The sequence below is a fragment of the Garra rufa genome, chromosome 8, assembly GCF_049309525.1.
Source record: "Garra rufa chromosome 8, GarRuf1.0, whole genome shotgun sequence".
In the NCBI taxonomy this organism is placed as follows: Eukaryota; Metazoa; Chordata; class Actinopteri; order Cypriniformes; family Cyprinidae; genus Garra; species Garra rufa.
The window spans coordinates 47563085-47576174 of record NC_133368.1 but is presented as its reverse complement, the minus strand read 5'-3'; the positions used below and the strand labels follow the sequence as shown (position 1 = coordinate 47576174).

The 13090-nt window shown below is 32.3% G+C and overlaps 1 protein-coding gene across 3 annotated transcripts in view; it reads left to right on the top strand.

Annotated features, from left to right (window-relative positions):
* Positions 1–13090, top strand: part of tanc1b (tetratricopeptide repeat, ankyrin repeat and coiled-coil containing 1b) — a 229735-nt gene that overhangs the window by 91449 nt on the left and 125196 nt on the right. For all 3 annotated transcript variants that reach the window (XM_073845254.1, XM_073845253.1, XM_073845256.1), the window contains exon 4: positions 7440–7561. In XM_073845254.1, the coding sequence (XP_073701355.1) occupies positions 7440–7561 (122 nt within the window). The remainder of the gene's footprint in view (positions 1–7439; positions 7562–13090) is intronic.

Below are 13090 nucleotides of genomic sequence, written 5' to 3'. Positions count from 1 at the left end.
ATGCATTTAATCTATTTGGATGCATTATATTTATTTTTCTCATTTCCTATTTTTTTATATTTAGTGTAGAAAATGATTTATTATTAAAACCAATTATTTTTGTAATTAATATGTACCAATTGTATCTGGATGCACTATATACACTATACAAATATCAATATTACATTCAAGTTGATTTTGCCTAAAATTCTGCATTGTAAATATCACAATTATTTTAATGTGCTTTCACCTAGATTTTTTCCTAAAAATGATTTGTCAATTTAAATTTCTTCTATCAATCGATTTAAAGCTCTGATTCATTTGCATCATCACTCCAATTTCTTGTTAATTTAGTGAGAAGTGTGTGGAAAAACTATTATATGGCCTAGATAGTCATTACAGTAATTAATTTGAATGGACTTGACTACAGTGACTTTTTCGATGAAACATTTGGGAAAGATCTTAAACACTTAAAAAATGTATATCGTCAAAAGGATGACAAATATAGATGTATTCAGATACATTGATTGCCCAGCAAAAATCATCTTAGAAACTGGACCAATGAATCAAATGTCAGTCAGTGTCAGTCCTCAGCTAAAAAGTGAGGGAAAGCACATGAATTCAGTGTTAATTATTAATTCTGAACATGGCGTCTGCTGGGATGTTGGGTGTGGGCCGCAGGCAATGAAAAGGGCACCTGTTAACAGCTTGTTGCTTTGACACTGGCATTCGCGGTAACAGATGTTTTGCCTGAGCGAACGAGGAGCGCGCGTTTGTTCGGCTCTTCTCTGGAAGCCGAGAGCCTGCTGAAATGTCCTCCGGCGCTGAGCTGCGGTTTTGGGGAGCATGTAAATGAGTCCCTGCAGCGCTCAAGCATGAATGAAAGCAGACATGGAGACACGTTTGAGAGGGATGTTGGCTCATGTGTTGTTTCTAAATGTCAAGATGACATCTGTGCTCTTCAGCCACTAACTGATGTCCAACATCACCAAACCGCACCACGGCAAGTAGTACAGTACTATTGCTTATACTTAGTTAAATTAGTCAGTATTGATTTTGATTGTATCTTTTAGTAAGATTTGTGAAGTTGAATGAAAACATGAATGGAAAAAGTTCAATGACTTTCACAACAGTTTAAAAGTTTGATTTTGAAAGCTCACCAAGGTTGCATTTATTTGATCAAAAAAACTGTAAAATTTGTGAAATATTATTACAATTTCAAATAGCTGTTTTCAATTTGAATATATTTTAAAATGCAATTTATTCCTGTGATACAAAGCCGATTTTTTTTTAGCATCATTACTTCAGTCTTCAGTGTCACATGATACTAAAGAAATCTTTTTAATATGCTGGTTTGCTGCTTAAGAAGCATGAATATTATTATCAAAGTTAAAAACAGTCATGCAGCTTCATATTTTTGTGGAAACGGTGATGCATTTTATTTGTCAGGATCCTTTGATGAAAGAGATTGTTCTGTTTTACAAAATGTTCAAAAATTAAAAATAGAACACTTATAATATTATAAATGTCTTTACTGTCAGTTTCGATCAATGTAATGCATTCTTGCTCAGTAAAAAAAAAAAAAAATAATAATAATAATTAATTAAAAAAATACAATTCTTATTCACCCTAAACTTTTGAATGGTAGTTTAAAATACATTTATTTCATGCTATGTATGCTACAAATACATTTACTGTACTTAATAAAAATACCCTGCAGTTGTACTTTTTGTATACTAAACTATTATGTTTTAAGTCTGCTAAATTGGAACAACTAATTGTGTACTTAATGCACATTAATTGTGCAGAAGTCCAACTAAAAATATACTTAAATATATTTGATTGTACTTTAAGTACACTTTAAATATTTTGCATTTAAAGACCAATATTATTTAAAGATCACACAATCCTCATCAATAATGACATTAAAACATATTTTAGGCGTAATATTATAAAATATGCATTGTGCACAAGTAGTAAAATTATATTTAAAGTTTGCTTAGTATAAAATAAATGCACTTTAAATCTATGACTGAAATTGGTTGTGGTTGTATCTTTCAATCAGATTTGATTCACTTTTTTCAATCAAACATATTTTAATGATATCATGGCTGATAATAACTATAAATATGTATATAAAAGTGCAGGTCAGATACACTCTTAAAAATAAAGGTGCTTCACGATGCCATAAAAGAACCTTTTTTGTTCAAATGGTTCCATAAAGAACCTTTAACATCTGAAGAATCTTTCTGTTTCACAAAAGGTTCTTTGTGGCAAAATATGGTTCTTCAGATTATGAAAAGTTAAGAAAGAGATGGTTCTTTAAAGAACCTTTGACTAAATGGTTCTTTGTGGAACCAAAAATGGTTCTTCTATGGCATCGCTGTGAAGAACCTTTTGAAGTACCTTTATTTTAGTTGCATGTTTTGCATATCCTAGTGTTGCAAGTGCTGCTCTCCCCATTCAAGACATCTAAAGGACTGAAATACCGTATGCTTTGTGAAGAATCTCAGGCCATGATGTTCTAATGGGAAGTTTTTCCAGAAATAGCTCAGCTTGGCCGTGTTGAGGGTTGCTGTTGTCTTGTGTGTGATGGTGTTTGTGGATCTCTGGGTAAATCCTGCAGCAGAGGCTCAGATCAATAACGCCGGTGATAGAGATGTGTTTTCATGGTTGTGAGCGATCGACTGTGGTTTCTTAGGCTTTGCATACAGAGATAAAACAGTTCAAATTAATGTTTCACGAAAAAAATTTGAGTCACAAATTTGTAAGCTAATACATACTCACAAACAACTCATAATATTCATATTAACAAAATACAATTAGCAAATTCCTTTTAAAAGCTAAGATTTTCAAATGCAAAAATCATACTCACGATTATTTTGGTCAATATTGTAATCACGATTATGACTAGGTCCAAAACTTTATATTAGAGATTAATTTAAAAATAGGAAGAATAAAAAAAGATTAAAGAAATACTGAATACCTTTATGTAAGTCTAAAGTAGTCTAACAATACTACAGAAATTGAATGCAATTATTTGAATTTAAAATAAAACAGTGTCTTCACTGTAATAATTAAACATGTTTTGTTTCTTATCAAAACTAGAAAAGTCCTTTATTCAAGAGCAGTGAGTGATTTTTTATTTTTTTATTTTTACATTTTATTAATATTAAGCACAGAGACAGCAGAAGGAAAATTATTTGTTGCCGCTTTAAAAGCCACACGGATAAAATATACTGTTACACACGTCTTTTCATTCTCATGCGCACCACTGGAAAGGGGGTGGAATGGGGCGTTTAATCTCGATTACTGTATTTTCATGATCGTTTGAAGCCGAAATTGAAATCAAAACTGAATTTCGATTAATTGCACAGCCCTAATGCAAAAACAATTCATGAATGCATCAGTATGTTTGCACATTTCTGAATGTTTGTATGTGCATTGTTGATCTCTCAATTTATGTCTGTATTTGCAGATTTTTTTGCCTGGCACAGATGTACAAGTTTGTGTTTTTTAAACATTCAATCTAGCCAATCTGATGTGAGTTTGGATAAAAAGAAAAGAGCCTTTGTTTGTAAATATGAATTAGCCTTCACATTTGGGAATCAAATTATATTATAAATTAATTTTAAGCTATTTAACAGGGCTTGTACAAGGTGCTTAAAGTACTTGAATTTGACTTTTTGAAATTCAATGCAACTATAGCAATATTCCTGAAGAGGTACTTGAAAAATGCTTGAATAATTGAAAGACAATATATCTATGAAATAAGCTAAGTGTTTAATTTTTTCAATAAGCACATATCTTTTCATGCAAAATTTATGCAGTTAAATGCATCATACTTTTTTGTTTGTCTTTTTCAGTTAATGTCATAAAACTGTTGTGTAAACATGGCTGAAGATGCATTAAAAGGAACAGACAATCCAAATCAGTTCAGTGAGTCATTAACACTGGAACACATCTAATTGATTCAAACTTCAATTGATTTTTCATTTCAAGCGATTCACTAAAAACCAGATCAAATTAAAAGAGCAATTCATTTTTGAATTTCAACATCGCCTGTTATCATTTTAAAAAGCACATATAGTGATGGGTGAAACTGCGTTTTTGAAACTCCAAATCAGTTAAACCATTGCGTCACTGTTTGGAATCGCTCCAATTGGATCCTGTATTGCAAATCATTTGATTTAGATCAGGACTTAGCAGGTTCACCAATCATTTGACTTAGATCAAACCTTTGAGTATCACAAATCATTTGATTTAGATCAGAACTTCAGGATGTGTTCTTGAATCGTTTTAAGAACCATTTAGAAAAGCGCTCCGAGTCCTAATCTAAAATTATGGTTTGCAAATCAGGACTTCTGAGCGGGTTTGCGAATCTTATGCTTTAGATCAGAACCTCGTAAATTGTTTAATTCAGAACTGGAGTGAATCAATTGATTCAATTCGACCTTCAGAGCACGTATTGTGAATCAATCGTTTCAGATCAAGATTTTGGAGGGCTTTTGCAAAACTTTTTTTACATTTTTTTCCTCAAACATTGAAAAAAAATATCAATAACTACTCAATAAGAGAGATATCTGATTGAAGTTCTTAAAAATTAAAAAAGTAGTGTTTGAAAAGTCCTTGAATGTCCTGGAATTTCATTTGACACTATCTGTACGAATCCTGATTTTTAGCTCCAGACCTGTGTGCTGAATGAGAGTTTTGTGTGAGTGCTCTGAATCTACAGGAATGCTTGTTATTAATGTGTTGCACTGAGATGAGAGAGATGAAAGAGTAATGAGAAAATGGAGATTAATAACAAACTCCCCTTCATCTGTTTATTCTCATGATCACATATTCATACCTGCTTCCACTCCATACAGAATGAAGAAATAGTTCACTTTTTATCTTCATGCACCTCAATAATGCTCTAAGTCATAAGAGTTGTTCAAGGAACAGGAACAGGAATTTGAGTATTTTTTTGCTCATAAACTTTCTTTAGAGAGTTTCTCTTTTATTTTTCATATTGCTGCACTGTTCATATCATTTGTCACTTTTATTCAGGCTTGTTCCTTCCTTTAATGGTTACATTTTTGTAATGTACATTAGTGTTTCTCAGTGTTAAAGTAATAGTTCACCCTAAAATTAATATTTGATGAAAATGCACTCAGCATCAGGCCATCCAAGATGTAGATGAGTTTCTTCATCAGATTTGGAGAAATGTAGCATTCCATCAGTTGCCACCAACAGATCCTCTGCAGTGAATGGGTGCCGTCAGAATGAGAGTCCAAACAGCTGATAAAAACATCACGATAATCCACAAGTAATCCACACCCCTCCAATCCATCAATTAACATCTTGTCAAGTGAAAAGTTGTGTTTGTAAGAAACACATCCATCATTAAGGCATTTTTAACTTTAAATTCTGACCAAAATATGAGTCGTCTTCTATCCTTCTATCCATGTTAAGTGGTCTTGTCTGAATCAGGAGAGAAATCTGCACAGGTTACAAGCACAAACAGTCAAAAACAACTCTCAAAAAATGTGGGTGGGTTTTGATGTGAGAGACAACAAGACTTGGTCCTGAGTTCGAAAAGCCCACCCCTAATGGAAATTGTAATAGAGGACATTTTTGATTATTTTTTCCTTTTGAATAAGTTGCGTAATTTATGAAAGTAAACAGAGTAGGTGTGTGCAATATTGACAAAAAAAAATTATATCTTGATGTTTTCTGGGATTTTATCAATAATGATAATTAGACTATATTTTTCTGAGTGTGTTATTGTGCTGGTATCTTAGGGACTACTGTGTACAGCTGACAGCTGAATTTTTTTATATTCTACATATTCTGTGTGGTCAGTTCACAGCAGTGATAGAAAGTGATAGATCTTTTCCAATACGTTTAAATAGATTTTTACCATTTATGGGCTTTTTTACAGTTATAAAGCCAGTTTTTTTCTAAAAGTGTGCAGAGTCAAATTCTTGCATTTAGGCTGTTGCCAAGCAAATAAAATCCGTATCAACAAAATTAATCTTTGCAATGCAGAAGAAACACAGAAGCTGCGTCTGAAGTGGCATTTAGATGTATTTACAAACTGTTTAATGCAGCTCAGAGGGACATGGAATTTTTTGACTGCAGTTACAAATACATTAGTAATGCTTTGATAATGTCGGCAACTGGTATTTGAAATGATTTGAAAATAAAAAGATACTTTAAATGTGAAATTAAATCCGCCAGTAGGTGGCAGCAATTTTTTGTTAAGTGAGTCATTGCTATTGATCTGAATCATTTAAGTGGTTGATTCATTCAGAAACAAAACATTGTCATGTTGTTCAGAGACGCTGTGGCTGTATTTGGAATGTACGACAGCATTTTAGTGTCTCTTGAAAAATTTTTTTGAGATTCTGTGATTAAAGTCAGAATATTTCACGAATAGAGTCTAAATTATTTTGAGAATAAAGTTGAAATATTTTGAGAATGAAGTTGAAATGTTTAAAGAATAAAGTCGAAATGTTTCGAGTAAATTTGAAATGATTTGAGAATAAATGCGAAATACTACAACAATAAAGTTGTAATATTTAGAAAATAAAGTCGAAATACTACGAGAATAAAGTTTTGTAACGTTTCGAGAATAAAGTCGTAACATTTCAAGAATAAAGTAGAAATTACGAGAATAAAATTTTAATATTTTGAAAATAAAGTCAAAATACTACAAGAATAAAGACAAAATGTTTTAAGAATAAAGTAAAAATGTTTTGAGAATAAAGTCATAACACTCCCCAGAATAAAGTCAAAATTACAAGAATAAAATTAAAATATTTCAAGAATAAAGTCAAAATACTACGAGAATAAAGTCGAAACATTTCGAGAATAAAGTGGAAATATTACGAGAATAAAGTGGAAATATTAGGAGTATAAAGTCAAAATATTTCCAGAATAAAGTCGAAATATTTAAAGAATAAAGTCGAAATATTACGAGAATAAAGTCGAAATATTACGAGAATAAACTTGAAATAATTAGAGAATAGAGTCGAAATATTATGTGAATGAAGTCAAAATTAAGAAATTAAAGACAAAATTAAAAGAATAAAGTCAAAATGTTTCAAGAATGAAGTCAATGAGGTGCTTTTGACTTCATAGTTAATATATCGACTTCATTGGCATAGTTCATAAATATTCTCAAAATATTTTGAGAATAAAGTAGTAACGTTTTATATTACGAAATATTACGAGAAAAGTAGTTTCAGAGGCGGAGCGCAGTGGATTCTTTTTATTTAGAAATAAATTAAGAATTTATTAAAGTAAATCGAGTCAGTTTGAGTTTGAATCATGACATTCCTTGTGAATCCTGTTTTGTTTCTTTTCAAGAGAATGGCTGTGAATGACTGTGGTGTGTGTCTGCGCAGATCCTGTAAGGTCTGTCTCTCTCATTCACCCATCTCTCTCTCTCTCTCTCTCTCTCTCTGTTTCAGAGCTGGCCGGTCCAGGCCCCTCCCCCGCCACTCAGGAGTTGATGACACGCTTGGGGTTCTTGCTGGGTGAAGGCATCCCTGGCTCCACACGCATACCTATGGACGACAAGAATGAAAAAAAGGTATTTTCCGCAGCCGCTGCCAGAGTGCGAGAGCGAGACGGTGAGACGGACGGGAGAAAAACGCAAGGATTAAAGCCGCGTGTTTGCCGTCTGTCAGTGTGAGACGCGATGAGGAGTGTGTCTGTGTGCGACCACAGTAAGTCATTCCCGTTCGCTCTGAACCGCTGCAGAGCCGACGACCAGAAACTTGAGTCGCGTTAACTTGAGGTCTGCTCCAGAAATAGTTCTGTTCTGTCAGGGTTTCGGATGATGAGATAATTAGGCTGAGGCTGCGGTCCGAACGCCCTTCATGTGCTATGCTTTTGTTTAATAAATCATAATGGCTCGTCGCTCTGAAGGCGTGCGGGAATTGCGTGAAGAGGGAAGCAACAATGTGCGTCTTTGAGAGTTGGTAATGATGTGCGTCGTGTGTTGTCCGGCGGGATTCGGTGAACGTCTTTAATCTGTTTCATCAGGCTGCTGTCTGGAAGTTTGTTTTAAGAGAACTTTCATCTGGTTTCGTGACCTTGACTGACTGAGGTTCCTGCGATGACTCAGAGGGGCTGCTGGTGTTTGGGGTCTGAGAGAGAAAGACGTAAACAATCTGCTTCATTCAGGCTGTTGGACAGTCAGTAACGTGATGGTGTTTCATTTCGTTTTGTCTAGATCTATTGTTGTTCAAAAATATGTTTAAAAATAAATTCATCCAGACAGTCAAATAAAAGCACCTAAAATGATGAGTGTCAAAAATAATTAACATTTAATAGCTGAAATACTTGGGGGGGGGGGGGGGGGGGGGGGAACTATTATTGGCATAATTAATAATAATAATAATAATACAATTTTTTTTTTTTTTTGTATAATTTTTGAGTTTTTTATTTTATTATTATTAATAACAATGAAGCTGTTTTATATTCAAATGTGTGATCCTGGACCATAAAACCAGTCTTAAGTAGCATGGTAATATTAGTAGCAATAGCCAAAAATACATTAAATGGGTCAAAATTATCGATTTTTCTTTTTTGCCAAAAATCATTAGGATATTAAGTAAAGATCATGTTCCATGAAGATATTTTGTGAATTTTCTACCATAAATATATCAAAACGTAATTTTTGATTAGTAATATGCATTGCTGATAACTTCATTTGGACAACTTTAAAAGTGATTTTCTAAATATTTTGATTATTATTAATTATTATTATACAAATTTTAAGTAAAGATCGTGTTCCATGAAGATATTTTGTGAATTTCCTACCATAATTATATCCAAACTTAATTTTTAATTAGTAATATGCATGGCTAAGAACTTTATTTGGACTTTAAAGGTGATTTTTCTTAATATTTAGATTTTTTTTTTGCACTCTCAGATTCCAGATTTCAAATAGTTGTACCTCGGCCAAATATTGTCCTATCATAACAAACCAAATTTATTTATTAAAAAAATGGTCCTTATGACTGGTTTTGTGGTTACAATTGCACATTGTTGTCATGTGACATATTTTTTTTTTATATTTTTGTGGGATTTAAGTCAAAAATGTCTTGTTGCTATAAATTTCACCTGAATAATTTTGTAATAAATATACAAATTTTAAGGAAAGATCATGTTCCATGAAGATATTTTGTGAAATTCCTACTATAACTTAATTTTTGATTAGTCATATGAACTGCCAAGAACTTCATTTGGACATCTTTAAAGGTGATTTTTCTTAATATTTTTATTTTTTTGCACCCTCAGATTCCAGATTTTCAAATAGTTGTGTCTCGGCCAAATATTGTCCTATCCTAACAAACCAAACTTATTTATTTAAAAAATTGACCCTTATGACTGGTTTTGTGGTTACAATTGCGCATTGTTATCATGTGACATCAATTTTTGAAATCTTTGTGGGATTTAATTAAAAAATTTCTAGTTGCTATAAATTTCACCTGAATAATTTTTTTTAGAAGTAATAAATAATAATAATAAAATAATAAGTAATAAAAAGTAGTATGTAATAATATACTATATTTAAACAGTTTTATACTTAAATTAGTGTGATATTATTGTTGTTGTTATATAAATTGCTGTAATAATTATTCATTAAATATTCATTTTAGTATAATTATTAATCACAAAGTAGCTGTTTTTATATTTTAATAATAATATTTAATTATCAGTGCGGTATAATTAACATGCTGGAAGACGATGTCTAAAATGCTAAAAGAGGAAATGTCATTGAGAAGTTATGTAGACTCTCATGGCTATAGGTCAGGACAATAATTTTAATATTTAAAAGCTGAAATACTTTCACATGACATTTAATAATAATTATTATAATAGTTATAATAAAGATAAAATAATACTTGAATATAATTTTATAATCATTTGTGACTCTGGACCTCAAAACCTTCTAAAGTAGCACAGGAATAGTTGTAGCAATAGCCAAAAATACATTGTATGGGTCAAAATTGTGACCCTGGACCACAAAACCAGTCTTAAGTCGCTGGGGTATGTTTGTAGCAATAGCCAAAAATACATTGTATGGGTCAAAATTATTGATTTTTCTTTTATGTCAAAAATCATTAGGAAATTAAGTAAAGATCATGTTCCATTAAGATTTTTTGTAAAATTCCTACTGTAAACCTATCAAAATGTAATTTTTGATTAGTAATATGCCTTGTTAAGAACTGAATTTGGACAACTTTAAAGGTGATTTTCTCAGTATTTTGATTTTTTTGCACCCTTAGATTCCTGATTTTCAAATAGATGTATCTCGGCCAAATATTGTCCTATCCTAACAAACCTTACATCAATAGAAAGCTTATTTATTGAGCTTTCATGTGATGTATATATCTCAGTTTTGTAAAATTTAACCTTATGACTGGTTTTGTGGTCCAGGGTCACAATTATCGATTTTTCTTTTATGCCAAAAATCATTAGGACATTAAGTAAAGATATTTAGTAAATTTCCTACCGGAAATATATCAAAACTTAATTTTTGATTAGTAATATGCATTGCTAGGAGCTTCACTTGGACAGCTTTAAATGCGATTTTCTCAATATTCGATTTTTTTGCACCCAGATTCCAGATTTTCCAGTAGTTGTATCTCAGCCAAATATTGTCCTACCCTAACAACCATACATCAATGAAAAGCGTATTTATTCAGCTTCGCCTGAAGTCATCTGAAAAATTAAATTTTCAAAATAAATACATTTCCAAAAATTGACCTTTATGACTGGTTTTGTGGTCCAGGGTCACATTTAATACTGTAATATAAATACTAACAAACTAAGTGTTTTTAATATGTTAATAAATTAATATGATAATTAATTCTCTTTGCAGGAAGTCATCATGTCAGTAAGTTTACTAAAATCTTGAATATAGATGTTACCAGGTGTTTGGTTGAAGTTCTGGCTTGAGCCATGTGAAGCGCCTTTGGTGGCATATCAGGGTTTTTTGCCTCATTATCTGTTTATTTCTGCTGGTTGGTTTCATTTAGATGAAGAGAAACATCAGACTCTGGGATTGATTTAGCTGTTGTGCATTAAACTCAACATTGCCAATCAAATCCTTTTTTCTCTTTCTATTGTGTCTCCTCTACCACTCCATATAATACAGGTTACTAGCGGTGTAACAATTCACTCAACTTTTGATGCAATACGATTCACAATACTGATTTCACAATACCATTTTAGAATTATTTTAACAAAATGAAATTTAAGACAAATTATAAATGAAAAGGTGTCCTTTCAGTATTTCTCAGACACAGTGTTAATTTCGTTGACTTAATTTTCGTCATAATTTTCGTCAACGATGAAAACGAGATGATGATAAAACGAAAACTGGTTTTGTATGACAAAAACTATGAGGTAAATGTTAGGGAGCGACGATTTAGAAAGAGATTCTCTGCTGCGCGAGTTAAATGCGTACATATGAACTGTATCATGGCCTATTGATCTGTCCTGTGGGACATAAGCTGGCATACATTTGCTGCACGTCTCATAAAAAAAATGTCAATATCTGGGAGTAAGAGAAGAGCAGACATATGGATAATTTTTGACGACGCAAAAGAGAACTAAATTCGGTCCGGTTTTCTGAGCGCCTCTCACACAGCACACGAGTAAGTTACACTTTCGTGTCTCATGAACGAAGAAATACACAAAAAATGATGTTGAATTGTCCGCTTTGATGAGACTATCAGACGTGTGTCAGTACATTGCATTTGTGTGTTTTTAAAGGAACAACAGTGTAATTTAGTTGCTATTGTCTGTGGCACTGATGTTAATTAAGCAACAAAAGAAAGACAGAAAATCACTCACTTTAGTATCCCTAATAAAGATTAATCTAAATTGATTTATATAAATAAATGTCTGCTTGAAAGAATGAAGAATGTGGTAAACAAGTTGTTATAAAGAATGCTTAATTAGCCTATATGTTCTATATGTTGTTGTTTCTTTGAGAAGTGGTTTCATTTCATTTTAATATAAGGGCATGTTGCGTGTCACCGCAATTAAATCTGTGTCTATCCTGATTGAACCTTAATATCAAGCCTACATAATGAGTTTGGTAATTTTAGACAAATGTTTAATAAATGCATTACACTGTAACTAAACCCATTAGATTTTAGCTGACTAAATCTACTGTAGATTTAGTTGACTAAAATCGTATGATATTTAGTCGACTAAAACTAGACTAAAACTAAAAACAATTCAGATGACTAAAATATGACTAATGGCATTTTAGTCAAAAGACTGACTAAAACTAAATCAAACTAAGTCAAAATTAACACTGCTCAGACAAAATGTTGCACGTTTCTTTGTGAAATTGAAATAACAGAACAGAATTGCAATTTTAAAACAAAACCCAAATCAAATAAATATCTCTCTTCATAGAAACAAACTAAGCTTTTGCCTGTGGCCTTTCCATTTAAAACTGGAGGCAACTACTGCATTTTAATCATGATCTAAACAAAGATGCTGCATACATGAGTTTTTGATTGTCTAATTTCAAAATTTGAAGCAAATACAGAATGTTCTGACTTAAGCTATGTGAAACTATACTACATAAAACATGAACAAAAACAGCAGATAGGCTGAAAGAGAACGCAAACTCTCTCTCTCTGACAGCAGGTGGCGCTTATGGAGCAGCAGCAATACAGCATTTCCTTGGTCACCGCTGTAAACAAAGCAGATGTGCTTATAAATACTACTTTAATATAGGGATGCACCGAATGTTCAGCAACCAAAATTATCGGCAGAAAATAGCAAAAAGGCTCAATAAATTATGCTGAACAATGATGTGATCAAATAGAGGCAGGCACTAATGCAGCAAACATGTCAGCAGTGTGGAAGCATTTAAAACTGTAAGAGAAAGACGCGAAAATCATTACAAGCGACGGCAGCGAGAGACTTTAGTATCGCATCGCATGTCTTCCATGAGAAGAGAAAGGGCTGGTTGTTGCTGGCTACTGTATGATGACTGAAATAGCAAAATGGGCTTAAACCATTAGTAAATAAACTAAAGAATGTTATGTTATCTAATACACGCACAAATTGTATTTATTCTGAC